At 42.9% G+C, this 27,813-nt stretch overlaps 2 protein-coding genes across 4 annotated transcripts in view; one reads left to right on the plus strand and one right to left on the minus strand.

Annotated features, from left to right (window-relative positions):
* The window catches only part of bltp3b (bridge-like lipid transfer protein family member 3B), a 33,268-nt gene that overhangs the window by 2,377 nt on the left and 3,078 nt on the right, over nt 1–27,813 (minus strand). Inside the window, exons 2-23 of one of the 3 annotated variants that reach the window (XM_063905422.1) lie at nt 22,718–22,880; nt 20,517–20,555; nt 18,738–18,829; nt 16,876–17,065; nt 16,646–16,786; nt 15,886–16,053; nt 14,300–14,480; nt 14,062–14,145; nt 13,460–13,621; nt 12,971–13,086; nt 12,461–12,602; nt 11,869–12,062; nt 10,855–11,580; nt 9,542–10,182; nt 8,270–8,353; nt 7,530–7,678; nt 6,818–6,975; nt 6,047–6,197; nt 5,411–5,452; nt 2,892–3,148; nt 2,079–2,187; nt 1,779–1,936 (exon numbers count right to left, since the gene is read on the minus strand). In XM_063905422.1, the coding sequence (XP_063761492.1) occupies nt 1,779–1,936; nt 2,079–2,187; nt 2,892–3,148; nt 5,411–5,452; nt 6,047–6,197; nt 6,818–6,975; nt 7,530–7,678; nt 8,270–8,353; nt 9,542–10,182; nt 10,855–11,580; nt 11,869–12,062; nt 12,461–12,602; nt 12,971–13,086; nt 13,460–13,621; nt 14,062–14,145; nt 14,300–14,480; nt 15,886–16,053; nt 16,646–16,786; nt 16,876–17,065; nt 18,738–18,829; nt 20,517–20,555; nt 22,718–22,880 (4,147 nt within the window). Of the gene's footprint in view, nt 1–1,778; nt 1,937–2,078; nt 2,188–2,891; nt 3,149–5,410; nt 5,453–6,046; nt 6,198–6,817; nt 6,976–7,529; nt 7,679–8,269; nt 8,354–9,541; nt 10,183–10,854; nt 11,581–11,868; nt 12,063–12,460; nt 12,603–12,970; nt 13,087–13,459; nt 13,622–14,061; nt 14,146–14,299; nt 14,481–15,885; nt 16,054–16,645; nt 16,787–16,875; nt 17,066–18,737; nt 18,974–20,516; nt 20,556–22,717; nt 22,881–27,813 lie in introns of those variants that run through there. The other 2 variants (XM_063905421.1, XM_063905420.1) reach the window with 2 other exon arrangements.
* Nucleotides 19,558–21,057, plus strand: LOC134879102 (complement C1q-like protein 2). The gene has a single exon (XM_063905423.1). The coding sequence runs from the start codon at nt 19,599–19,601 to the stop codon at nt 20,331–20,333; it is 735 nt and encodes a 244-aa protein (XP_063761493.1). The 5' UTR covers nt 19,558–19,598; the 3' UTR covers nt 20,334–21,057.

The raw sequence follows: 27,813 nt of genomic DNA on the forward strand, positions 1-27,813 counted from the left end.
TATTTGGTCAATAACAAAAGTTCATCTCAATACTTTGTTATATACTCTTTGTTGGCAATGACAGAGGTCAAACGTTTTCTGTAAGTCTTCACAAGGTTTTCACACACTGTTGCTGGTATTTTGGCCCATTCCTCCATGCAGATCTCCTCTAAAGCAGTGATGTTTTGGGGCTGTCGCTGGGCAACACGGACTTTCAACTCCCTCCAAAGATTTTCTATGGGGTTGAGATCTGGAGACTGGCTAGCCCACTCCAGGACCTTGAAATGCTTCTTACGAAGCCACTCCTTCGTTGCCCTGGCGGTGTGTTTGGGATCACTGTCATGCTGAAAGACCCAGCCACGCTTCATCTTCAGTGCCCTTGCTGATGGAAGGAGGTTTTCACTCAAAATCTCACGATACATGGCCCCATTCATTCTTTCCTTTACACGGATCAGTCATCCTGGTCCCTTTGCAGAAAAACAGCCCCAAAGCATGATGTTTCCACCCCCATGCTTCACAGTAGGTATGGTGTTCTTTGGATGCAACTCTGCATTCTTTCTCCTCCAAACACGACGAGTTGAGTTTTTACCAAAAAGTTCTATTTTGGTTTCATCTGACCATATGACATTCTCCCAATCCTCTTCTGGATCATCCAAATGCCCTCTAGCAAACTTCAGACGGGCCTGGACATGTACTGGCTTAAGCAGGGGGACACGTCTGGAACTGCAGGATTGAAGTCCCTGGCGACGTAGTGTGTTACTGATGGTAGCCTCTGTTACTTTGGTCCCAGCTCTCTGCAGGTCATTCACTAGGTCCCCCCGTGTGGTTCTGGGATTTTTGCTCACCGATCATTTTGACCCCACGGGGTGAGATCTTGCGTGGAGCCCCAGATCAAGGGAGATTAGCAGTGGTCTTGTATGTCTTCCATTTTCTAATAATTGCTCCCACAGTTGATTTCTTCACACCAAGCTGCTTACCTATTGCAGATTCAGTTTTCCCAGCCTGGTGCAGGTCTACAATTTTGTCTCTGGTCTCCTTTGACAGCTCTTTGGTCTTGGCCATAGTGGAGTTTGGAGTATGACTGTTTGAGGTTGTGGACAGGTGTCTTTTATACTGATGGAGTGGAGGACAGAGGAGCCTCTTAAAGAAGAAGTTACAGGTCTGTGAGAGCCAGAAATCTTGCTTGTTTGTAGGTGACCAAATACTTATTTTACCGAGGAATTTACCAATAAATTCTTTAAAAATCCTACAATGTGATTTCCTGGATTTTTTTTCTCATTTTGTCTCTCATAGTTGAAGTGTACCTATGATAAAAATTACAGGCCTCTCTCATCTTTTTAAATGGGAGAACTTGCACAATTGGTGGCTGACTAAATACTTTTTTGCCCCACTGTATATGTATGCAATTTCATGACAACCAAATCTTTAAGATGGTCTGCAGGGGAAGTTATGCGGGTAAAATGTTGTGCCTGAATACTTCTACCCCCATATTAGCCAATAGTGCATCTCGTAGTGTGGCCATGTGTTTCATTCCTATCATTGGTCCCACACAATTAGCTGATTCGATTGACAGTCGCCCGTCTAAAACTTGCATTTTATCGAAGGCTTCTATGAATCCCAACTTTTTACATCACTTTTTTTTGGTATAATTTCTTACATTTTCTACCTGCTGTGCCACTTTTGCTGTAAAACTGATCAGATAAACATTATATTTAAACCCAAACTAGCTCTGAGCATCGCAGTTACTTGTCCACACGAACATACTTTTTGTCCCACGTGTTGCCACCTTACGGTCTCACCTTTTCCCTGTTAGACAGCAGGGGGCTGCTGGGTAGGGCTTGGGTCTGTGTAGCCTTTGGTACACCACAGAAAACACCCACAACCTCAGGAACCGGAGTCAGAGCGCCGTCACTCAACAACACCTCTTTCCTGGGCTCGGTCTCCGCTGCTGTGTCCACTGTGAGGAGGACAGAGGCAACAGAAGGGAATTTGGAGGCGAGTATTTGAACGCACTTAATAGGACGTGTTATATAACGGCGGTGAATCAGCGCTGAAGAGGAGGTAGAGATATCTGGCAAATGAAAGTGTGTGTTTCTCACCTCCTATAGAGAAGGAGCCGTCGTCCCTCCGGTGTATGATGAGGCTGTCCACGTGCAGCGTGATCGGCGAGGGCTCCAACTCAGAGGGATTGTCCCGGGGGCCGTCGTCCTGCAGCAGAGACAGCACATGCTCAGGGAGGTTGTAAAACTTTGGATATGTGAGAGGAGGAGGAAGGCTCTGAGAGAGAAACTGATCCACATCCAGGTTTCCACATCAGCTCCGCAGCTAATCTACTCAGTTGTGAAGGAACCCCAGAGAGCGGCCTTTCTATGTCATTAAACATTCAGTTCAAATACAACTTCCAATTAGGCCGCGATTCAAAATATTTAACTTGTGCGGCGGTGAGTTATGGGGTCTATTACTCTGCGACACAAATGGGAAAAAAAAAAGGACAAATATGCATGTTGTGCAGGTTGTTCTGCAACAATAACCTGAGGGTAAAACAAAAGGCTTCCAGAAAGAGCAGAAAGTACAACAGTGTGCAAAACATCAGGGATTCCTTTATATTGATATCCTCAATTAAAAAACTATTTAGAGTCATCTGAACGTGTCCCCAGACTGCAGCAGTTTGGGCCCCTAAGGCAAACACTAATTGCTAAGTGATAGCACTGTTATTGACTCAATCACCTCAGAAATAAATGTTTGAAAACATATTTGTAGGATGCCATGGGGACTTGTAGTTGAGATAGAAAAAGTGTTGAAACAGGATCAGTTTCATCTGCGAGTATGTGTCAAGTTTGCCATTTGTGTTGACTGTATTTTTGATGTCTTGCTTTTCAGGAGAGGCTATGATAAACGAAGCTAAATCTCACCTTCAGGTTGACGTGTGTGTCCCTGACGCTGATCTCCATGGGCAGCACCTGCGGGGCCGAGTCATCCTCCAGGAAGTTGGCCATGTTACGCAGCGTGGACATCAGGAAGTTAGCCTGGTATCCTTGGAGATGCAGCTGCAGGAAGCCGTTGCGCTCGGCCAGCACGGAGTGAGCGGCGGCACAGGGGCCGCTCTCCAGGCGAGCCCGCACCTCTGGACTGTGGAGGGCCCCGGGGGCCGCAGAGCGGATCTCACCACCTGATAGCAAATGAGGAGAGGAAGGCGGTTAGCATTAGCTTCCTGTCTGCACACCTGACTTTAAAATACACCCAAAATTAATGTGGATATTCAGGAATCTCCTCTTTCCTGTCTTAGTCACACGAGTCTTGATAGAGAACATTTTTGCTATTTGACTTTGTGTTGAATTAAAATAAATATATTATAGCTAAATATCTTAGTTATGTTGGCATGGTGTTGATGTTGGTTTATAAGTAACAATATTCTGGAAAACAAACACCAAATAGGTTTGAGGTCATTTACATGAAATAAATTGTCTTGAAAGAACTTGAATCAAACTTGTCTAAGTCACAATGAAAAAAAACTAATTACATATTCTAAATATCAATTTGCACATTTGTGTGAAAAATCCAGTATTGGTAAGTTTGCTAAATGCCAAATATAAGAAAATATATCACACAAGTTTGTTTGTAAATGGCCAATTGTTCTATTTACATTTCTTTTTCACAACACTAAATTATTTGATGACTTATCTGCACTTGATTATCTTATCAGAATGTGATATGTCCGATGATATAAAACCACTGACTGATCTGAGTCAGCAATATGGAGTGAATGGAGGTGCAACTTATTCAGTTGTAGTATAAAATATATATCCGTCAGTCATAATGAGGATTTTATGTCAATTCGCTCTAAAACAAGGGTGCATGTTAAGGCCAGGTTTAAACGAGTGTAAACTAAGAGGAGAGATGAAGGAAGCAGAATATCTGAAGGAGAAGTGGGACAGAGACTTTAAATGACTGCAAAAGCAAAGAAAGGAGCAGGAAGGAATTAAGAAAAGGGTGGGCTGGAGGAGAGCTAGAGATTCTGTACAATCCCACGGGCCTCATGCTGCAGTGATGTTTAATTATTTCCGGGGACTAGGGATTAGAGGGTTCTGTGGAAACTCCCACCAAGAACTGAGGATTCAAAGAGAAGTTTTAACCATTGAAGCACTCTGTTCCCTCCTTTTCATGAATGAGACACAACAAATGCTGAAGATACAATTCCTGTATATTGAAGGAGTAAATGAGAATGTGAGGATGGAGAGAAACTGATGAAGCTTTGAGAAGAGCTAGGGGTAATTAAATCCCTCCTTTTCACACAACTTGAGCTGGAAAGCACACAGCTGCTCTCCAGACACACATTTTAAAAAGGCGAAACGCTCAGCGGGGCATGACGACGGCCACTTAAAGAAAGAAATCTGTTTATTATGACTGTGAGAAGTGCATCGTGTCCCTTTAACACGCTCTCTGAAGGAAATTTAGCAGAAGGTTAATACCAAAGAGCAATTCCAAGACTCACACACACACACACACAATGCTGTCAGCTTTTCACAGATAAAATGACATACTCTCTCTCAATCGTACAGGGTGGAGGCAAATGGTGAGAGAAGATGGGAGCGGGTGAGGCGAGAGAGAACAAGAAGGGGGAGCCAGCAGCCGGTGACTGAGTGACTGTGATAAGACAAGGGGAGGGAAGAGGGCCTGGAGAGGGAGGGAGATGAAGGGGAAGAAAAAAGGTGAAGAGAGGGGAGGTTAAATGAGAGAGGATTAGCAGGAAGATGGAGGAGCTGGAGGGAAGAGTGAGGAGGGACAGAGAAAGAGGGGAGGAGGAGGGAATGCTCTTGTGAGATAGGGGGGTGAGGAGGAGAGGGAGAGGTAAAGCTGGCGTTTCTCTCATTGCCTGAATCACTGGAGGGAAACTGCACAGTCTGCTGCAGTGGGGAGAGGAGGGAGGTGGGGAGAAAGGGGGAGGAATTAGGGCGAGCAGAGAGTGGGAAGATCAGGGGTTAACATCAGTCTGCACAAACGGCTGCAGTCCATTTCAATTTGACACACACACACACACACACACACACACACTGGAGGAGAGAGATCCCTTTGTCTCGTTAACACCCCCTCCTTCTAAAAGAATGAGCGCGAGCACACACACACTTCACGCGATCTCTTGCATTGCTACACACTGCATCTGCATTCAATGCCGCCGAGCAAACGTCTGGAAATGACACTGGACAGAAGACAAACTGGAATCACACACACACACACACACACACACACACACACACACACACACACACACACACACACACACACACACACACACACACACACACACACACACACACACACACACACACACACACACACACACACACACACACACACACACACACACACACACACACACTGCGGCGAGCATGCATGTTAGGTTACAGATGGTGAATGAACACACAGCAGTTACCTTGGCTGCTCTGAGCAGGTATTGGTACTGAACACACCATACCTGTGGGGAGTCATGGCAACGTAAATAGAAGGAGGGCTTGGCTGTATTAGTGTGTGTATGAGTGTGTTAAATAATGGCAAAGTTACTAGTTTTAAATTCAAATGAATGTAGTGGAGTAAAAGTATAAAGAACATTTTAATACAAGTACCTCAAATCACACACACACACACACACACACACACACACACACACACACACACACACACACACACACACACACACACACACACACACACACACACACACACACACACACACACACACACACACACACACACACACACAGTTATTCCCCTGCTTTCCTTGTCTGGTAGCTACACTACTACTACTAAATCTCTACCCTTTACTTTCATCTTCAGCTGTTGTTTGTGCCGGAGAAACCGTCTGCAGCCTGCTATGTTTCAAATGTTTATTTGAGTGGATTTGTTTTATGTTATCATCTAACTCCCAATGTACTGTTCCCAAATGTTGCTAAAAAGTGTAATATTGTCTGCTGGAAAGCCCGATAAACAAAGAAAAAAACAAATAAATGAACTACTTGTGTCACGCATCAAATGAAAGCACACTATCACATGGCAGCAGACGTCCTCTCACCCAGGCTGCGGTTGCTGAGGTACTGTCTCAGGCTGACGTTGCCCAGCTGGCTGGGGGTGACCCGGCCCACCTCGAGAGCCACAGTCGTGCTCTCTCCAAATGCCTCCATGCTCACACACACCGACTGCACCTTCAGCACCAGCACCGATACCTGGAGGAGAGGAAGAACCAAAACAATAAGTAACCAACACCAGGGATTCCTTCAAAATCTCCCTCCCATCTTCCTACGGCACTGACTGTCTGGTTATATTAACATAGAGTAAGAAGCACTGAAGTATACGAGATGAGATATGCATCCGTAAGGCCATAAGACTGTTAAACTCCTGAGCTCTGTGCCTTCACAACTGCATATCATTCATCTTTTGCACGTTTGCACATTTATTTATATTTACAATAAGCAGTATTTTATTTCCCTGTGCAGTATTTAATTACATTCTATTTTTAGCTCATCTTATTCTACATGTATACATTTCACTTCTCCTGCATCACTTCCACACTAATCTTGCGCTGCATCTTATTTCTATTCTGGTATTTCTTGCACTATTTTTATTGTTTTAAATTAGTTTTTGGTACATTTATATATATATATATATATATTATGTTGCATTGTTGGAGGAGCCTGGGACTTACGACTGTCATTGCCATAACTACACAGAGGCTGTAGTGAAATGTGGAGGTAGGTCTATAATAATATAATAATGGTATATCTTCTAGTCTTTTTCTGGGATTTCTAAACTTTTTTCTTTACTTTTTAAAGTGTTTGTATCTCACTGTATCTTTGGTGGGGTCGTCGATGCTCTGGGAGGTGGCGCTGACGGTGTCGGGGGACACGCCCCCCTCCTGCTCTTGACCAATGGTGGCCTCGGTGGCGCTCTCAGTGGCACTCTGCTCGCTAATAGCATCCTTGAAGCCGGACATGGACACGTCATCTGGACCGCACATCAAAAAAATATTATTTAAACAGAAAATACACACTTCCGACTTTTTATGCATGGTCATGCTTTAGAAATACATCATGGGACTAAAGAAGCTTCCAACACTGAGATATCAGAGCAATGCTGCCACCTGCTGGTCAACATACTATCCTACCAGTGTATGTGCAGCGACTATATTTTAAAAGATTCTTTTTGTACCCCTAAACACGGAGAACAGAGGTCATCATAAGCTACAGAGCAGCGATGCTGGAACTGAAAATGTACTTAAGTTACCATTAGCAATGAAACAAGCAGCTAATTGTTTCCCATAAAGAAAACATGCTTTGTTCATTATGCGACTTGGATTAAATTAAAGAAAATATTTTGAATTGCTCATTATATGAGGATTTAAACTCTACACTGGATTTATTTTCTAGAGCTTAGGGGAGAACAGAGAATTCTTTATTTTCAATTAGGAGGGTCTCTGTATACCATACTCATTCAACCCCAATCAGTTGGATTAAACACGGTACGTCTGTGTGTAATAAATGCATTGAAGTGAGCTCCACCTCTCTCCAGCAGACTGTACGTGTCTCCATCTTCCATCAGGTAGCTGTCTATGGAGATGTTGTCCAGCGACTGCAGGGACGGGCTCTTCTTCATGTTCTTATAGGACACGGAGAAACTGGACTGGGAGCGGTCCCGCATCAAACGACCACTACAACACAGACATAGTGTGTGAAAGACAGTTCATTTTAAAATCATATCTTTCTTTATAGTTCGGGCAACACTGTCCTTGTGTGTCACTGTTTTGAGATGGATTGGCATTTATTGTTGCATTTAAAGAAGCAGAAAAGAGGAGGTTGTGTGCTTTTATACTCTATTGTTAAATGTGACAGCGAGCAGAGGCTGTCAGGGCTTACTCTGCAAGTCATGAATTAAATATGGCTTCATTCCTTTGTGTGGTGTTGTTTAAGGTCATGTAAAAAGGAATCAAGTGTGCTTTCCTCCCAAGCTCAGGAAATGATCTACAGGAAAATCACAACGGATAAATCAAAGTTGCTCCCTACAGACTGAGAACACAAGGCTTCAAATGAAACAGAAAAGGGAAGCTTCGTTTTCCATCACCACGAGTACACAGGTAGACACCAAACAGGAAACTTGGTTAACACACGGACATAAAACACACATGCAGAGGCATGCCCTCCGGGGATTCACACAAACACATTTCAACTGATTTGTATTCATACCAGGATCACAAAGACACACACACTCATTATCACAGCTAGTCACAGATCCAGTGCCTTACATGTTGGACATGGAATAAAGGGAGGTGGATCTGCTGGAGTTTGAGGAGCTGAGGAGATCAGAAACCACAGACAAACTTCCTTTCCTTGGTAGAGAGAAAACACACACACACACACACACACACACACACACACACACACACACACACACACACACACACACACACACACACACACACACACACACACACACACACACACACACACACACACACACACACACACACACACACACACACACACACACACACACACACACACACACACACACACACACACACACACACACACACACACACACACACACACACCTCGCATGGGTCAAAGCCAAGGTCAAGGCAGAAAAGGAAGTGAATGGGTTAAGAATGAAAGAATGAGGTGATGAATAGTGTTTGTTTGGTAAACCTGAACTAAAGATGTTGATTAAACAACTCTTTTTTCCATGACTAGGACAATGTTTACACTCTTGCTAAATCAGATTAACTCTGACTATCTACATTTTATATTGTTGACAGAAACAGACGGTCTTAAAATGTAGTTTTAAAAAATAAAAACGTTAAAAAGTCTGTTTAATAAAATGTCTGTTTAAAGTGGCTTTTTGTTTTGGGCTAGACTAGATTAATTTGGATGGTAAATATAATCTTTTGACAAAAAAATGTCAACAGTGAACTAAAGAAATGTACAAAAATAGGACCAGTTTAGATACAAGACAGGATTCAAACGCCCCAACCTTGAGTCTACTAAAAACTTTAAATAAAAAACAATAAAGGATGAGGTTGATTGAATATGGCAAAAACTAACAAGGACTTTTGACAAGTAGCCAACAAAGCTACCAGAGGTGAATATGAAAACAGATGAGAAAACACACACAGAGAGGCAGAGCAGCTTGAAGTCAGCCAGCATTCACAAAGTCAGTGAAGTGTGAGCATTCATACTGACGGATTCATGTGAAACAAACAGCTCTTGTGTTCAGGAAGAGACTGATTCAATTAGAGAAACTCCTTCATTAGACTCAGTGATTCACAGAGGGGGAATATTTGGATTCAGTGATGAAAACTACGGACTGTAACTAAGGGAGGGCAGCAATTTAATTTAAAATGGATTGAGGAAAAGTCTATAAGAGTGAGAAAGTCAGTTTTTTTCTTTTACTTTGCATGGACTAAACCTTATTCTGCATTCTTGCTGTTGTAATACCGTAAACAAAGGATTCTGATTCTGATGATTTTACTGATAACAGTTTTACTATATTCATTTTTGTGTGATGGACTGAATACCTGGATACAGACTGAGGCATCTTGCCGGCCTTGTCTTTGTCGCTCCAGTCGGACAGGGGGTCCCCCATCTGAGCTTTAGAGTCCAGTCCCAAATCCTCATTTCCTACCGAACCGTCTGCTCCCGCCTCTCCCCCCTCATCTGAACTCCTCCTCCCAGAGTTCTTAGCTGAAGTCCTGTCCTCCTGTAAGGCTTTGTGATCCGAGTCCAGACGTGATGTTGTGTTGGGAACCAGGGGGGCGGGACCCTCGGAGCCCTCACCACATAACAGCTGGTCGACAGTGCAGGCCCCTCTGGCTGCTCCCCCTTCAGATCCGGCTCCTTCACTCCCCTTCTCCAGCCCCTCTCCTGCGTCGCCTCCGGGCTCCAGAGTTCCTCTGCTCTCTGACGGGGAGAGCTCCGACCCCAGCGGAGAGCGTGAGCCCTCAGGCTGGGGGACGGGCTTCAGGAGCAGGGACACCTCGGCACCTTTGAGCAGGAGGCCCAGGCAGACGGTGAAGGGCTGGTGGTCTGCGGGATTCTGAGAGGGGTCCTTGCGGTCCTTCTTGGAGCCCATGGCCTCCAGATCCTGCTGCAGAGTCTGCTGTAGGGCTTTGATGCTGCGCTGGAGATGCATCAGGAACACATACTGCCGGTGGCTCACCTGAACACAGAGCAAAATAACTATTGAAATACAGAAACACAGACAGCTACAAGTCATTCATTTCAAATTAAACTGGGATAAGGCCATCATAAAGCGGTAATTCTAGTGGCCCTGTAAAGCCTGTTGAGATGGCATACTTTGATTCGAGCATCGCTTCAATAACAGTGAAGCGTTTTGGAGATAAAGGAAAACATGTAGGCGACTGTTTCCTGCTAGATTTTGCAAAGACAGAGCCAGGAGGAGGCGTTATTGTTTCGAAGGCTTTCTTAAACTGTATTACAATATACTGAAAGGTCATCGAGGATTTTTTTTGATAACCAATGTGGATTTAATTTATACGTTAAAGAGTAATTTATCCAGTCCAAGTCTCACACCATGCATTTGCAATTGGTTACGTTTTTTCAGTATTGTTTTTATATTGGGTATTAGTTTGATAATCTAGTGATATATGTATTTTATTTTGTAGTTTTGTATATATTTGCTGTTTATTTTATCACATTTGTATCTTATTATATCTTTTAAATATTATTAACTCACAAGTATGCTTGACAACACTGCTGCCGTGACAAAATAATTCCCCAATTTGCGATGAATAAAGTATCTATCTATATATCTTGTAATATTAATATGTTTTATTAATAATATTAATAACTAAAGGAGATAAAAACATACCTGAGCACTTAAATGCTTCTGCACGTGCACCAATATCTGCACATCTGGATCTTTACATGGTGAAGACAGAGAGGAGGAGGAGGAAGGCAGACTGTCCAATGAGAGGGGTTTATGGAGTCCGTTACTGGGAGGCGGTGTTGCGCTCTGTGCCTGAGCACCGTCAGTACTGTAATAGTCCTTTAACATTCGTTTCCTCTGCAGACGAGCCACGGCCTCTCCAGATGTGCTCCGGGACAACCCCCCTCTGAGTCTCTCCTGGTGCTGGACGATCTTGGCGGGCTGAGTCGCCCACACGGTCAGGGGGAAGGAGTCCACAAAGGGTTGCGGCCGCCCCTTCCCTCCCCGGGTGCCTTCGTAGTCCACCCAGAACTGTGCAAAGTGCAGTGCCCAAAAGTCAGCAGCGGCCGGCATCTTGAGGGCGTCCGTGCCCAGCGTGGGCACCACCAGGCCCCGGTAGATGTCGTGGAGCCTGGTGTCTTGTTCGTGAGCGTGGCGCTGAAAGACCGGATGGAGGATGGGTGAGGAGGAGGAGGTGCGAGGGAATGAGGAGAAAGAGGGTGAGAAAAAGGGCTCCTCTTCAAACGCCTGCAGCAGGGCCTCCAGGTGGGAGCGGGTGCAGTTCGCCGGGTGCCGGGTGTTGGTGGCCACCATTTCGGACGTCTGCACTGAGATGGAGCGAGGCAGATCGGCGGGACAGGAAGTGTCTCGATCTGTGGGGATCACCAGCTAAATGGAGGAGAAAACATAATAAGCATAACAACACAAGAAGGGAGAGCAGGAATGAGTCTGCCTTTAGCTTAGTGGCTATAAAACCATGCCATTCTACGTGCCTTTTTTTACCGGCTATGTTGCTTGTGCTGTAACACTGTATTTCCCTGCTGCGGGACTAATAGAGGAATTCTGATTCTGATATGTACTGTCCTGTGTTTGTTTGCAACAGAGCTTTCATTTCTGCACTATTAGAGAGATTTTGTAGTCGGCCTATGAACACAAAAGGCTTTGTGTCCACCCTACCTTCAGCATGAGGCCGTCCACCTTGATATCCACATGCTCTTCGGGTTTCTGCGAGTCGCTGAGCTTGTAGATCTCCATGAACTGCTCCAGACTCTGCCTGAGGTCGAGGGTGAACAGGTTGATCCACACCAGGCTGCGGGGATCCAGAACCAGCTGCAGGGCGTTCAGCTGGGCGTACAGGTTAGGACACGGGACTAGAGGAATGCAAGAAAGATATGTTGTTACATATTTTTTAGAAGGAATGAGGAATGAGGCATTTTGATTTACACAGTGAGAAACTCATGGAGTTCCACTTCATGCCAAAAAACATCAAGTGTTGGAAAAATGTTCCCTAATGGAGAGAATTTGTGAGAAATCCATGAATGAATTGATTGGGTGATTTTTCATTCAGAACACCGGGTGTAATTCAGGAAATCAATCAGACACGCAGCCAATGACTTCCCACAGCCGAGTAAAGAAGATGAATGGATCCAAAAGGAAGGAGGGTTAGGAAGTCTGAGCCAGAACACAGGGATTGTGAGCAAAAACATCTACTAACACAGTTTATGCCCTCGTAATAAAGATGAATGTTTTATAAAATAAGAAGTCTCACTCGGATAGTCTTTTCCGTCAGGAAAGTAGTACTCCGTGAACTCCACATGGATGGCTGGCATCTCCGGGGGAAGGTACAGGGACTTCTTATTGCAGGAGATCATGGTCTTGGGGCTGGAGCGGCGCTGGTCTGCTGTTGATACCTGCAATACACAGAGCGTACCACTGAAGGTTAATAATGGTATAAAACTACTGTACATCCAGAACTTCTGCATGTTTGTTTACACTTCTGAAGCATTTCAGAAAACCTAAAACAAGGACTTTTGAAATACACTTCATCCCCCACTTCATTTGTAAATGTTTGAGTGAGAGTGTCTGTGTAGGAAATCAACTTCCTGTGTCTCAATGATGATAATAGGCTTTTAAAGGTGTGTGAGTATGAACAGAGATTAGTTCTGAAACCGTGCTTAAACAAAGCATGGTGATTGCTTTTGTTTGATTACTCAAGTTAGTGTGGAGTAGCCTCAGTGATTTGATTCATGAAGGTGTGTCAGTGTATGCCTGTAGTGACCTGGTATATGCTGAAGTCAGCCATCCTGAGAACAACGGAGCTGGACATGAGCTGGGTCTTGGGGCTTTGAGGGAGAGGAGGACTGAAGGAAGCGCTGGAAGAGGTGCTTATCTTACCTGGAGAGGGGAAAAAGGGAGATGGATAAAGAGAAGAACAAACATGAAATCAGGGTGACAAGGAGGGAGACAAACAGAGCAACCACCCTTAAGGTGTGTATCACCGCACCCTGCTGTGCGCACACACACCGGGGTACCTGGCTCTAGGCACCAGCAGCACTGGGCCGGAGGCTGTGTGTGTGGGCTCCTCTCTAGGAGTCCTTCATCTGCCTCCCTAAGCCCTACTCCTCCTCCTGCTCTCTCCTGACTTCCTAGAGGCCAATACACATCGTCCCTAAGGGACGCTGGAGGACAGAAAATCCACAGGGATGATGTGCTGTGTGTGTGCCAGGAGATACGACAAACATAATCACCCTGAGATATGTGTGTTTACCGTGCTGTGGGGAACTGTGTGCAGGGGCCGGGCCCTGCTGATCTCGAACGGTGGTCTTTAACATTTCCACGTTGGACTTGAACTCATCAAGCAGACTGCGTGCCCAACCCTCTCTGGTTTTTGTAGCCTCGCTGTAGTGCATCCAGTGGACACAGGTGTCACCTGAAGAGAGGGGAAAGAGAAGCGTCTCCATCATTTGTCTGATTAATCTCATTTGCCTTTGTAGTGAACTGAACATCATTGAGAAGCATCCCACGATTCTGGTTCCAGTTATGCCTTGGTGCAATTACTTTAAATTAGACAGAAAGTCAAGGGTTTTTATGTTTTGTTACAACGACTACAGTGTTTCTACATTGCGTTGGTAGATCTGAATGAAAATAAACAAATATGAAACAAAAAAAAAGGACAATTGAAAGTTGAAAAAATATAGGCAATATTTTAAGAATTAAAAAAAATTGGAACAAAATGAAAACACGAGATGAAAATAAAACAGATTTTTCTTTATTAATAATAATAGTCAAAATAATACATTTTATTTATCAAGGGATTTATCAAGTGCTCAAAGACGCTTATTAGTCTCAATTCATGCTGGGAATTCAAACCTGCTCTGTGGAAAGGGTAGTAGTCCAGAGTGATGGAGCTGAAGGAAAGCTGCATGGCTCCACCTGATATTCTCTTAGTGCTCACTGCACAGAGAACAGAAAGACAGAATGAATCACACAAGATTCTGCCCTTTTCAGACTATTCTGTGTACCTGGATTCGTATATGTCATGTCACTGTCCCTGTGTATTTGCATGTTGGAAATGAACACTACAATGTTCAGTACATATATATGCTACCTTTGTCCTTAGCGTGGATGTCGTCGCAGATGTGCAGGTCGAGGTGAGTGATCTGCAGGTGGTGGGATGTCTCGCACACGTCGTAAGCGCTGAACAGCTTGGCCATGGTGGCACTCTGGTCCGCTGCTGAGGACACCTGCTGGGTGCGCACCTGCTGGGCTGAGGGGGGGGCTGAGGACACCTGGTGAACACAGAGGTGGAAGAAGTATTGCTGTCAAATCATTTGTCAAAATACTTAATTACAAGTAAAAGTCCTCTATTCAAAATCTGTTCAGTGAATAAGTATAACCAGCTAAATGTACTGTAACATTTTGCAGTAAAATAGCCTTTATGTTTGTGGAAAGTGAAAGTTTTAGACAATATTTTGGCATCAAGCAGCCTTTTTGTTAAATACTTAAATAATTTGATTCTTTCGTGACTTAATGAGTTAGTCTACTAGTTGAATTTTTAGAGATGCATTTTGTTAAAAGTAGCTAAAACTGTTTAATATATGTAGTGGAATAAAATTACATGATTTCCCTTTTGAATGTAGTGGAGTAGAAGTATAAAGTAGCATTAAATGGAGACACTCAACGTTCAAGTACCTGAAATGTGTTTTTAAGTACAATAGTTGAGTAAACCTACTTGCGTTGTCCGTGTATTAAGTCCTATACTTCTTGTTATGTATGAGGGTGAATGTGTTTCTTACGACAGCTGAATCATACAATATTTATTTCTTCCAGCAGATGGCGTATCAGACCAAACTACAGAAAACAAATGGACCTCTATGTTTTATGTTACTGCATAGCTGTGAATTTGTGGGGGCGATCAATATGTACATTTTGCAAGCGTTTGGGTTTAAGAGGCAAATATATAGGACAGACTGAGAGACACTGCCAGAAACGGAGATGGAGAAAGATGGTGCTGGCAGATTAGACGCCATATGGCATCGAAAAGTGACACAGAGAGGGGCGGACATAATTTCCATGGACACAGGGACAAACAATCAGACCGTGACTTGGCTTTTTCAGAGGGGGTGACATTAGGGCAGGGAGAGGGAGAGGTTGAAAATAAAAGAGAGACGTAAGAGGTAGAGAAATGTTGAGCAATGTAAAATGCTATCTCTAGATGTGGATCAAAGTTCAAATCAAATCAAAGTTTATTATATGGCCCAATATTAAAAACAGCTTTGACTCAGTGGGCTTTACAGATGAACAAATATAGACGACAGTATTAACAGACAAATAACATGACAAGAAATTAATAGAAACACAAGATAGAATGTGAAATATAAATAAAATAGATACAAATAAGATAAAAATACAACAAAAAGACAGTAGAAATACAATAAAACTATAAAAAAAATATAATAAAATGTAGGATTCAGAAGAGCAAAAATAGGGTAAACAAACTCTAACTCTACACTGCCAGCCTCCTGAATAAAAGCAGCTGAGCGCTCGGACTCCTGATCTAGTTCTGCGGACTCTGGGAAGTATTAAAAGACCTGCACTCTCCCTAGAGGGGCAATAGGGGATTAAAGAGATCACAGGTATGATGGGGCATGGATGAAGTCACTGTGTTTGTTTGTGAGTCAGTCTGGTTTTCACCTGCTCTTCGGTGGCCATGCTCTTCCTCTGCTGCGCTGACTTCTCCATGGCCTCGCTCAGAGACTTGGCGTACTGCACCATGGCTTTGAGCTGGGAGTCGGTGAGCACCCAGAGCAGGTCGTCCAGGATGAGGAGCAGCTTGGAGGCCACCACGTTACAGTCCTTAATCTGTAGCAGGAGGAGCAGTTAGTATAAACATGCAGGTGGAGGAATCCCGAGAGCGCCCATTAATGGAACATGTAGAGGATATCCCTTATGGTGTGACGTGTTTGTTGTTAACCGTCAGGATAAATTGAATGGAACTGTGCTGAACTAAACTGCCAGCACGTTTTGGAGAGGAAAGTTGCTGTTGTGTTAAACGCTTTATTCAGCAGTTCTGAAAAGCCTGAGGTAAAGAAATGGGGTTAATTGGTTTCACAGAGCTGACACAAAAAGGCCCTTGTGTGGTTTTTTGCTGCATTATATTTCCCTTCCAAAACGTACATTAGTAGTGCCTTTTGTTTGTATTCACACTGATAATTTGCTGCTTTTGGCTCTGTGGCCTGTGAGGCAACACAGAGGGATTATTGTTCACAGTCGGAAAAAATAGTTTGTTGTTTAGAGAAGTTTGGGTTTTTAACATGATCCATTAAACTTTATAAAATGAAGGGATCTATTTAAAGGATGTGAGGGTGTGTGTGTGTGTGTGTGTGTGTGTGTGTGTGTGTGTGTGTGTGTGTGTGTGTGTGTGTGTGTGTGTGTGTGTGTGTGTGTGGCTGACCCGTCTCTTGAGAGTGACTCTGATCTTGGACTGGTTGGTGATGAGGCGGATGGGGGCGCTCAGCATCTCGTGCTCGGTGCTCTGGATGGCGTCCGCCTCGATGCGGATCATCTGCCAGCTGATCTCTTTAAACGTCAGGAGCTGAACAAAACAGGCATGGCGGTGTGATGAAAAAAATACAACACAACAACTCATAACGCTTTCAGAATGAAGGATAAATAAACACGCACCTCCCCCCTCTGAGGGTCCTGGATGCGGGTGAAGCGCAGGTCGCTGATGCTCCAGCTAGTGTTGACGCTGTAGACCTGCAGCTGCGAGAGCTCGAAGGAAGCGTTGAAGGCCTTGGCACTGATCCTGATGACGATGGAGTTGATGGACAGCGATATGCCCTCTACCACCTTTTCAGCAAAGCCATATTCACTGCACAGGAGTCGGACAGGTGGAGAGAACGTTTGGTAAACAAGGTGATATGTATTGCCTAGCAACAGGGTGCACTACAGTACCTTATCACTAAGCTGTACTGGAGTCAGATTGTGTTAAATGTGACACAAAGTCAGCTCTTTTGATTTTTGCTGTCATTTGAAATGTTGGAAATAAACTAAAACCATGATGTCCTGATCAAGGGTTTCAAATATGCTGCCCGGGATGAAGTGTTAAAATGACAGAAGACATGTACTGCCATTTCACATTCGTTATGTACTTTGTATGTATACATTTAATGTTGATTTTCATCTGGACCACAATGTGATCTAATCCTAGGATTGTGTCACACAGCGCCCTTTATTTTATAACAATCTAAAACATTTCCTTTAGTGTTGGGAAATGAAGGGTGTAAGAGATGTAGGCTGTCTGAATCATTTGAACATTCACCTTGTCCACTTGTATTATAGAAGATACCTTTCTCTATGATCAACTTCTGGTGCAAAGAGTAGTCAAACACTCAGATAAACACCAACATCTACTGGGCAATAAAATCATTGCATCTTCAAAAACTCTCCCGTGGTTTAATTCATTTTGAATGGCAGCTCTATTGAAGTAAATAATCATTTAATTATTGTTTGAGAAGCAGCAACATTAAAGTTTTGAAAATGATCACTTTTGTGGATTAACGTCTTTGTCCAGAAACGTTTCAAATCAGACTTTGAGGTGAGATTATTCTATGGACTATACGACTACTCTACCCACACTTTTAAGCTAACACAGACAAAGTGTCCTGAATACAAAAAAAAGAGAGAATTGAAACAAATTCAAATATCTTCTTTCTGTGAAGGTTTTATTTGAACTACTTTCTGCTGAAGAAATAGTCCCTCCTGTGAAATCCCATTTGCTTACAGTTCTCACTCAACTGTAAAGTCTCATAATGTTGCTTGTTAAATTGCAACAAAAATGCTGTGATTCTGTTCCAGCAGACGGTATTTAAAGTCTAATTCCACTCGTTAAAAGTAAATGACATACAAATAAATATTTATAAAAAACGCTGTTTTCTTTTGATCTGAAAAAAGTGTCCCCACCAGTTTTCAAAACAAAGTGACGCCCATGATTACAACATAAATCTTTGGACTCAGGTCAAGTTGTTTTTCATCATAAAGTAAAATACTGTATGGGTCGGGTCCAGAAACCTGTGCCTAAATGTGTTGTGCCTTTGTAGAACCACTATGATCTGTATGTTGTAATACACATGTGTAAATGATAAACTAGGGCAAAAAATTGTTGAAATTTAACTAGTTTTTCTTAAGAAATGTCAGGTTGTTCAGAATGTGTTTTTTAAAAAGAGTTCATTGAATGTGAACATTTTCACAATGTATTTTTTTGCACTTAGACAAAAAGGGAGTTGTATTAATAGGTTATTAAGCTCTGATTTTACTGGTCCCGCCCACTCAAGATCAACTATAGCTGTATGTGGCTCCTGAACTAAAATGAGTCTGACACCCTTGATCTATATCCTAAACCTTACGTCTAATCAAAGTACTAACGGTTTCCTACTGCACTCAAACTTGTGTGAATTTGAATGAAGGAAGGAGAAAGATGCTCTGAAGCAAAATGCAGATGGTGGAGGTACAGAGAGTTCAACAGAAACATCCGCAGCGCTTACCTTTGTCCTGATGCTGTTGCTATGGGAGACGGGCCATTAGGAGGACGGGGCTCGTCGCAGGTGCTCATCTCCATCACCACTTTATCCAACGTCTGCAAGCAAGTCACACAATTAACTTCACAACCAACAAATGTCTTCATAAACACAGTTTCATAAGGGTTTGATTCCACATTAGACCCATGGACTGATTTCCTCGTAAATGTAGCACTTTAATCAGAGAGAATATCCACTTTAACTTTGGATATTCATGGGAATACTACGCTCCTCCATGGATTTGTCATTTCTTTCTTTCAAATGTGACGTATACGCTGTCGTAACATTAAGATTTGTAGTCAAGTTCAATTGATAAAAAAAGGTGTAGCAGTCTGTTTAGCCGTTTCCCCTGGAGATGTTTAGCCCTCAAAGATATTGTTTAGTGATACGCAAGCAGCCGCAAGATAAAACCTTGAAGTACGCTGCCTTTATTCTCCCATTAATAAAACTCTTGACACAGCAGGCTCTCTTCTCCGTGTGTGCCACCTTTAGGCAGTATGTGTGTAATATTTCCTTGCCTTTGTTGGCGGTGTGATAACATTGTGTTCCACAGGAGGGTGACTAACAGCGGATTCAGCAAAGTGCTCTGTCATCCATTAAATATGCTGCCCATGTGTTGTGTGGCTTTGATAATCATGCTTAATGTGTTTTCGATAGTGCTGCGATAGTTTTGTGCTCCCCTGATATGTTTGTTGTAATATGTTATATAACATATCAACATAGATTGCCAAGCCCGACACATTGCGAAACACCAGGAGTCGGGAGTATAAATATAAGGACTGAGGACCAGACGCAGCAATCAGGCTTTGTGTCGACGAGTGTGTTAAAATGGAGCACATATTCCTCCTGTTGTTGTTGGTTTCCACAGGTCTGTGCGCTGGGAATTACAGCCACCTGGGGACTGCAGGGAGCATGGCCGTCTGTCAGCCTGACACCTGCGCCCTGCTCAGCGAGGTGGCAGCCATGAGGGAGAGGCTAACAGCCGCCACGGAGACACAGAGCAGCCTACAGCAAAACCTGGGGAACATGATGCAGCAGATGGCCACCGTGCAAGCCAACCTGCAGGCCTACAAAACCCAGGCGGCGGATCTCATAAAGATAAACCAGGCCCAGGATGAGAAGCTGAAGGCGCTCGCGGACTCTTCATCTGCAACCACAGTGAAGATGGCTTTCAGCGCCGCTCTAGGAAGCACAGCGGGTCCGTTTGAGAAAGACACACCGCTGCAGTATCAGAGGATCCTCTCCAACATGGGCAGCGGCTACAACCCCGCTACGGGTATCTTCACCGCCATGGTCCGGGGGATGTACTACTTCAGCTACACCATGTACAACAACAACTCCGGGCAGCCCAACTCGGTGCTGTCCCTGATGATGAACAGCCAGAAGATGGTGTCCACGTGGGACACTGAGGGCGACGACAGCCAGGACAGCGCCACCAACGCGGCGGTGGTGCAGCTGGAGGCCGGGGACAGCGTGTTCGTGCAGCTCTATGCAAACAGAGTCCTCTACGACGACGGCTACTACTACAACACCTTCAGCGGCTTCATGCTCTTCACCATGTGAGGCGTTATTTGATGGACGATAAGTAAATTATGCGAGAGGACAGGTGGCTAATTTGTCCAAATATATTGTAAAATCTTGTTTGTAAATTTAATTTTGGATGATTTGATGACTTAAATGCCCATACGTGTAGAAAGAAGAAAAGTTCTCATGACCTGATTTAAATGTGTAGTGGTTGAAACTTACCAAAGAGATTGGGTGAGTCTTCAACTTTGTCCATGGTATCTGTGGAGGAAAACAGAGGAGTGGCTCAGCTTTTCAGCCTCTCAGTATTCTGATCCGTACAGCAAGCATGTGCTCTCAAAATGATAAGCTAAAATACCATTTAATGGTTTGTAAAATCTTGTGTAATGCAACCGAAGGGCACAGAATAAACTTGTGGCAAAAACAGCAGGAAAGGTAGCTCGGAGATGAAGGGAAAAAAAGGAAATCAATGAGAGCAGACTTCCATTAATCCTCAGCATGCAGCCTCATGATTCCTGGTCATGTCAAATTATATAGCAGGAGAGATTAAATGCTTCTGTTCACTTGCAGAGTTTTCGACTCGTTCTCTGAGATGTCGTGAATCAAGAATCAAAGATTTGCTGCTGTAATTGAATTAGAGACGCATTATATTGAGCTTTCCTCTGTTGTAGAAATGCTAGTAGGGTGTATGCGGAACCATTTAATACAGTTTATATCGGTGTATGTATTTATCAATCATGAATAAAGCAACTATTGATTTAAATGTGTGACTGTCTTTTTGCAAGAGGAAGATAAAAAGAACACAAAAAGGTGAGGAAGTGAGATCTGTTCTCCTTTTTAAACTATTTCCACCAGTTTTTCAGCGAACACTGCAATGCGCTTTACACCACAGCCACGCAGTAACACAGCTTTCTCAATTGAACAGCTTCACGGTTCACTGAGTAATACGCTGCTGTGATCATGGGAGTATTATAGTAGTTCTCCACACACACTGGCAATGACACAGCAAGTATGTTGAGTAGGTATAAGAGATTACATATCTCACGGCAGGTAACGATAAGAGAAAGAGCACAGCGACAAAAAGCAAAAGCAAAGTGACAGATTTGTAAAGGAAAAAGAGTTGAGAAATGATTTAGGAAAGTACAGGGAAAAAACATGAATTGGGGTAGAAAAATAAAAGGAGGGAATATCTATAAAAAGGTCCAGTGACGAAAGAAATGACTGAGCGCGGCTTCATTCACCGTTTCCAGGGTGTGTCAGTGTTATGCTCTTGCACATGGCAATGGGTTATAGCCACATCGGATGCACCAGAGGGCTTTAGCTTATGTGTGTATGTGTGTGTGTGTGTGTGTGTGTGTGTGTGTGTGTGTGTGTGTGTGTGTGTGTGTGTGTGTGTGTGTGTGTGTGTGTGTGTGTGTGTGTGTGTGCAAAGAGTCATCAAAAGTGTACCTGACAGGTGTTAACTTGACTCTACGCATTGTTTGGAAAATAGTATCAGCCTGTCTGAATATATACGCAATATGTTCTGCATTTTCCTGGGTTTATTTTTTATTTAGGCCTGAAATAAAACTATGTTAAATCAGATTTGAACATTATTTTAAAGATAAAACAGTCATATCTTTGTTCCTCAGTTATAATATTCCCCTTCAAGGGATAAAGCTTGAACGGCATGTAAAGTTTAACTCTATGGAAAAAAAACGTATTCGCTTTCTGGCATGAACTACGATAAGCCTGAAAACACATACAGCCTGAAGCGTAGAGCAAAGACTCGAAAACCTTTTTTCTCCCAGGTTTGAATAAAATAAACATTGCACAAAGGGTTAGTTGCCAGACTGTCTCTTATCTCTCAGCAGTTGCTAGGCAACAAGCAAAGAAAGTTACTGAATATTGCCGAGAAAAACATATCAAATGTTAGGAAGTGAGCTTTAGAGGTACTGGTTGCTAAATATGAACAGGGACAGGTTAGCTGTTTACCCTAGTTAGCGGTCTTTATGCTAAGCTAACAGGCTGTAGCTTCATAAAAGACGAGATGAAAAACACAAAAAACAACTCTAAAATAGAAACATCTCAAAACAGAAATAAAAATAAACCGGCATTAGAGAGTAGAACATATATATATATTTCATGTTAAGTGGTATCAATATTATATTCCCCTAGCTCACAAAGCAATTTTTATGTATTTATCTATTAATTTATTTGACTTTTTTAAGTTTAAGTGTTATTGCTCAGTTCGTTCTGGCTTTCGTCTGATTTTGTCCTTTGTTGTTTGTCTTGTAAATACTGTTTACTCTCTTGTGTAAATTCCTAACACTACATTCGTCTGCACTTCTCCAGTAATTGCTATATCACTCAAGAAAGGAAAAAGAAAAACAAAAAAAGTCAAACTATCCCTTTAAAATCTAACACCTGACAGAGTCCCTCACCCTGATGGCGGCCTTGTTGCATTCGACGCGGTTGATGGCGAGCCAGGTGGGCAGGTCCAGCAGGCTCTGCAGAACCTCCTCATCCAGCTCCAGGTTGGTCAGCTGGCCCTCCCCCTTCAGCGTGCTCAGGTTGATCTTGTCCGGGGACAGGTTCTTAGCAAACCTAGGAGGCGCAGACGAGAAGAAGTACAGCTTTGTAATATTTATAGATTCAGGTTCTTGGCAAAGCACCGTGCTGGGCCAAACAAACCCCGACTGTTAGACTGGATGGGAGAGAGAGGGGTCTAAAGCAACTCTCACAAAAAGGCATGTTATGGTCATAAATTCCAGGTTATTACTATTAATCAGAGAGTAAATTATACCTAAGAACATCTTTTTAACAGCACCCTCAAAATAAACCTTAAATTTAGGTTACACATTGCTGTTAAAGACATACTACGAGACAATGAGCCCAACTACAAGTATATGGAAATAACAGAAACCCTGTGTTTTCCTCTTTATTCAAACTTAGTTAACTGTTCTTGTTTGCTAGGTTTCCATAGTTACCACATCATCTGACTATGAGAGGGGAAATGAAGGATCAAGGCACTTAGTGATTGAGTTTTAATACTGAAAGCTGCAATGTATAGACTTATAGGCAGTAAAAAGAGATTGTACAGTGGGAGTCTGTTTTAAAGACCTTTGTGTGACGCTATAGGACATGATGCTGCTCAGGAGAGGTGCCGTTTGTCACTTCCATACTGGACAGAATACAGTATGTGTGTGTGTTCACAGAAAGTGTACTCAAGCCTCACTGAGATGATACGGTGCTTTTTTTTAAAGATATGAGCTTATATTGATATTTATAACCTCTCTAATGAGTAAATGCTGTGTACACATATTGTAAAGTGTGTGTATGCCGAAAAGATATGGTGTGTAACGTCTATTTGCTATTTAGCCTTGGTAAATACCCTTGAACATACAAAGTCAGTGTCCATGAACTTGAGTGTATTCTGCCTCGGCTCACAGTTTGATTATTGGTTAATAATTAGCAGAATGGATAGATACTAAATGGTGCATCTCGGCAGATTGGGCTAATAGAACCTCTTCTAATGGGGGTAATATTGATTTGACATCCTCTAACTGACAACAAGCCTTCTGTGACATGGCATTGATATTATAATGACTAAGAAATTGTAATTTATGTGGATTGGTTATGTCTTGACCTGATCAGCTAAATACTGCTCCGATTGGTCCCTACTATCAACTTGAAACAAAGTCACAGGTGCAGTGAAGACCTCGCCAGGCAAACATCAGAAAGTGTTGATGTATGATCATGGAGTCACTCAGTAACTGGATACTTTTAGGGAGACAACGGCTCTTTGTTCCCTGATGGAAGACACAGCAAAGTGCACAGACTCTGCAGTGTGAAGCAAACTTTGCCCCATAAAGCAACACTTTATGGTTCAGCTGCCCACGATTTAAATTCCTGTTTCTTTCCATTCAGCACCTTCCCCTTTCAGAGTTCGATTCTTCTCTACTTCAACATTCAATTATTCAGCAGCAGGCAGACTCAGCGCAGCGGAACAAGACAAAAAAACACTCCCTCACAAACAAAAACACTATTTGAACATGGGCTCACGTTGGCATACACACACTCAGGGACAGATAAACACAGTCTGCATCTGAGAGGTGTGTGTTGATGCTGGGGTGTCTCAGCCCTGTGAGCAGTGAAATATTCATTCCTGCTGCCGATCAAGTATCAAGCAGCTAGCTTCACATCAGCTCTCTCACTCCATATCTGGATTCTGTCCATGGTCTCCTCTCTTCCTCTCCCAAAGTACTTCATAAACCCACACTAATAGTATGTTGTTGATCAGCTGTTTAATGGAATACTAAAGCTAAATAAGCTGAGTTACAATGACAGATCCTACTGAGAACAACAACAGTATTAAGTTCACACACCGTCATCTTTCCCCTTTCATTATTCCAGTCAGCAGGGCCGGGTTCAGCGGACCAAATCCAGCCCATAAAACAGATTAGAACCAGCTACTGGCTGGAGAGGGGTCTGTCTGCTTGTCAGAGGTTAAATTAAATACTCAACAGGGAAAATCCATGCCCACATTCCTCTCTGCAAAAGTTCATTCTAACCTGTGTGCCGTTTTCTAGGTCATGGCAATTTTCCAAAAGAGATTGGTGAGGGTTATCTTTGCAGTTCAAATTGCAAATAAATAAAGAGTTAGGTGTCTCAAATGCAGTTGGTATGGGATTAACCTGTTTAGTTGCTGTTGAAATATACATCTGCAAAATAACTGTGTGTTAAGCTGCTGGGGGTTGATTTATACCTTTGACCTAGAGACATCCGGTTTGTATTTGAAAGCTCTGGTTCATTTATATCATTTTGATGTAAAGAAGCACAGGAAGTGTGGATGAGCTCAGACGTATCCATTTAAAAAAGGGATTTGCTATTAAACATGGATTTTGTGTGTGAATACACTCCACTGTGGGATGATCTTGCAGAGTTTTACCATAGCAACAAACCACTCGTTAAATGCTGATGTCTGTGGAAATGGAAACACACTTTTCCATGCCCTGATGGTGCATTTGTGGTGCAGCTTGATGACATCAATGCCAGCGAGAGAAGGAGCCTGAGCGAAGATGGCCTCAGTGACTCAGTGACAGAAAACCAGCTTGTTTTAGCAACCGAGATGGTAGCAACAAAAAGAGAGGAATAAATAAAGAACGATGAAGCATCTTCGGGCACTGCTCTGGGATTTAGGAGAGTGGTTTTCCAGGGGGAAGAAAAAGGATGTGACCAAATTCTTTCCTGCCAGTGCTCATTTGACCGAGCAACAGGCTTGGCTCCACAACAGAAATGGAGAATGCGACCTTTAAATTGGCCTTTAAATCCTCCATTAGCACAGTGAGTGTCAACAGTAGAGTAATGAGTGTCCAGACATTTTATTCACCAGCAACTGAAGTGAACAACATGCCTGTGGTAACTGTGGCACACTCAGACATTCAAGCAGATTCAAATAAATGACACCTTAACGTTCCTCAAACCCTCAGCTCTTTAGTTTAATACAATGGTGGTCAACATCGTCCCCATTTTAAAAAGAAATGCAAGTTCGTAAAGTAATCTGATATTTCCAAATACATTTTGATTGCCTGTCAGGGATCGTTTTATTTATCTGTTGCACTCCTGGTAGAAGCCAGCAGTGTGCTGCCTGCGTAGTGGGTCTAAAAATAACAACCACCCATGTGTGTAAACTTCTGCTAATGAACAGTTGGTGTTGTTGTCGTGTACAACCTTTACCCAAAATGCAAGTTAAATAATATCCTCCTGAGGGATCTACTGTTGACCTCGAAGTTTAATTGACCATTTATAACTTTCTGTTGGATCTAAATGATTTTGTTTTTAAAAAGAGCATAAAGCAAAGTCCAGGAGTTTTTACTGTTGTATTCCATTTTGTTTTATTGTTATAGGTGTTGCACACAAGTATGAGAGCCCTTTTATTGTTCTGTAGTGCCAGCAGTCTTCCCTGCTCTGATACTGAAGCCAAAGTTTGTTGTGGGGATTTTTATTTTAGGAGACAGAAATACATTACGCTCCCTACAGAACAGTTATTAAAAAGTCACCTCAAAGTTATCATTATGAGAGATTATATGAATTACTCTCAGGCTCACATACCAGTTGCAGAGACAAACACATCGAGAGTTGTGCACAATACTCCAACCCCCGCACATGTCAACAGACGACCTCTCAAAGTGGAGCCAGTTTGTATTGGCAGCTGAGGACCCTGAGACCTGGAACAGTCATGACGGTGCAGAGCTTGGTGCGAAAAAAACAGCCTGAGCGCTGTAGCGGAGGACGCCAAGGCCCGAAGGGACCCTGGTCAAATGTCACACAGTCACACACACACACACACAAACACACCCCCCTTCACAGCTATGAACTGATGAGACACCCACAGCCTTACACTCAGTCGTGACTCATGCTGTAATAGCCTTCTCACCAGCTGTGCGCTCACACTGGGAATAGTGGAGCTGATTTTCTATGGTGCATCATCCCAACTGCAGCATGGAAAGAGTCTCACGCACCGCACTAAATCTCAGAAAAGACGTGTGATATGTGCACGTAATGGATAACTCAGTTTTAACACTGGCATTACAATCCCTTCTGCTCAACCTCAGCTGAGTTTAAAATGGTTCCTTAAACTTCTCCACTCTACTGACGAGAACTGAATGGATGAAATTCTTGTGGGATCTTTCGGCGGTCATAAGATTTCCTGAAACCAAATGAATCATCTTCAAAAATGCTGAAAGCATTAAATCTGCACTATAATGCTTCACATTCAACATAAAAACCTAAAAAGCAGAGGAGGTGAGCGGGGCTAAGCTCAAGCCATTGTGTCAAATCTCATACCTGCCTGAATATAAAGATAATCTCCCGGGTCATGAACTCCTTCTGTTAGAATCTGCTCGTGATAATCTTCATTCTCTGTACGCTTGTCTTTCAACAGCTTTGCCTTTTGCACATCAAGCAAATCTCCTTCTACCACATTCCTCTGTGACTGAAGATGTAGATTATGCCGAGTTTGCAGGTGCTGTGTTCTTGTGACGATAATAAGCAGTCATTTTCTCTGTCATCAGGATGGTATGGATAGCCAGGGGTCATTTTAAAGCAAAAATATATATATTTAAGGGCCCAAAACGCCATAAATAGGGGAGGGGAAGGTTTTTTTGAGTGCTTTATAACAATAAAACATGTTTGCAACATCAGGGTGTTTTAACAAATCAATGTAGATCTGTACAGACGACTCTATGCATCAATGCATAGAGCTAAAATAAAATCATTAACCACTTAATTGATCGACAGAAAATGAGCTGAGTAAAGAATTTTAAAAAAAGATTTATTCCTGAAGTAGGAATACCAAACATTTTCCAAATTCATCTTCTTAAAAAAGAGGTATGGCTGCTTTTCACAACTTTATTTCTATACATAATGTTGGATTAACGGTTTGTTTGTCAAACATGACATGTAAACACCTCACCTTGAGCTTTGGGAGATGCTTTTTTGACTTTCAACTTGTCAAAAAGATACATCATAACATTTA

This window comes from Eleginops maclovinus, chromosome 17 (genome assembly GCF_036324505.1).
Source record: "Eleginops maclovinus isolate JMC-PN-2008 ecotype Puerto Natales chromosome 17, JC_Emac_rtc_rv5, whole genome shotgun sequence".
Taxonomy (NCBI): domain Eukaryota; kingdom Metazoa; phylum Chordata; class Actinopteri; order Perciformes; family Eleginopidae; genus Eleginops; species Eleginops maclovinus.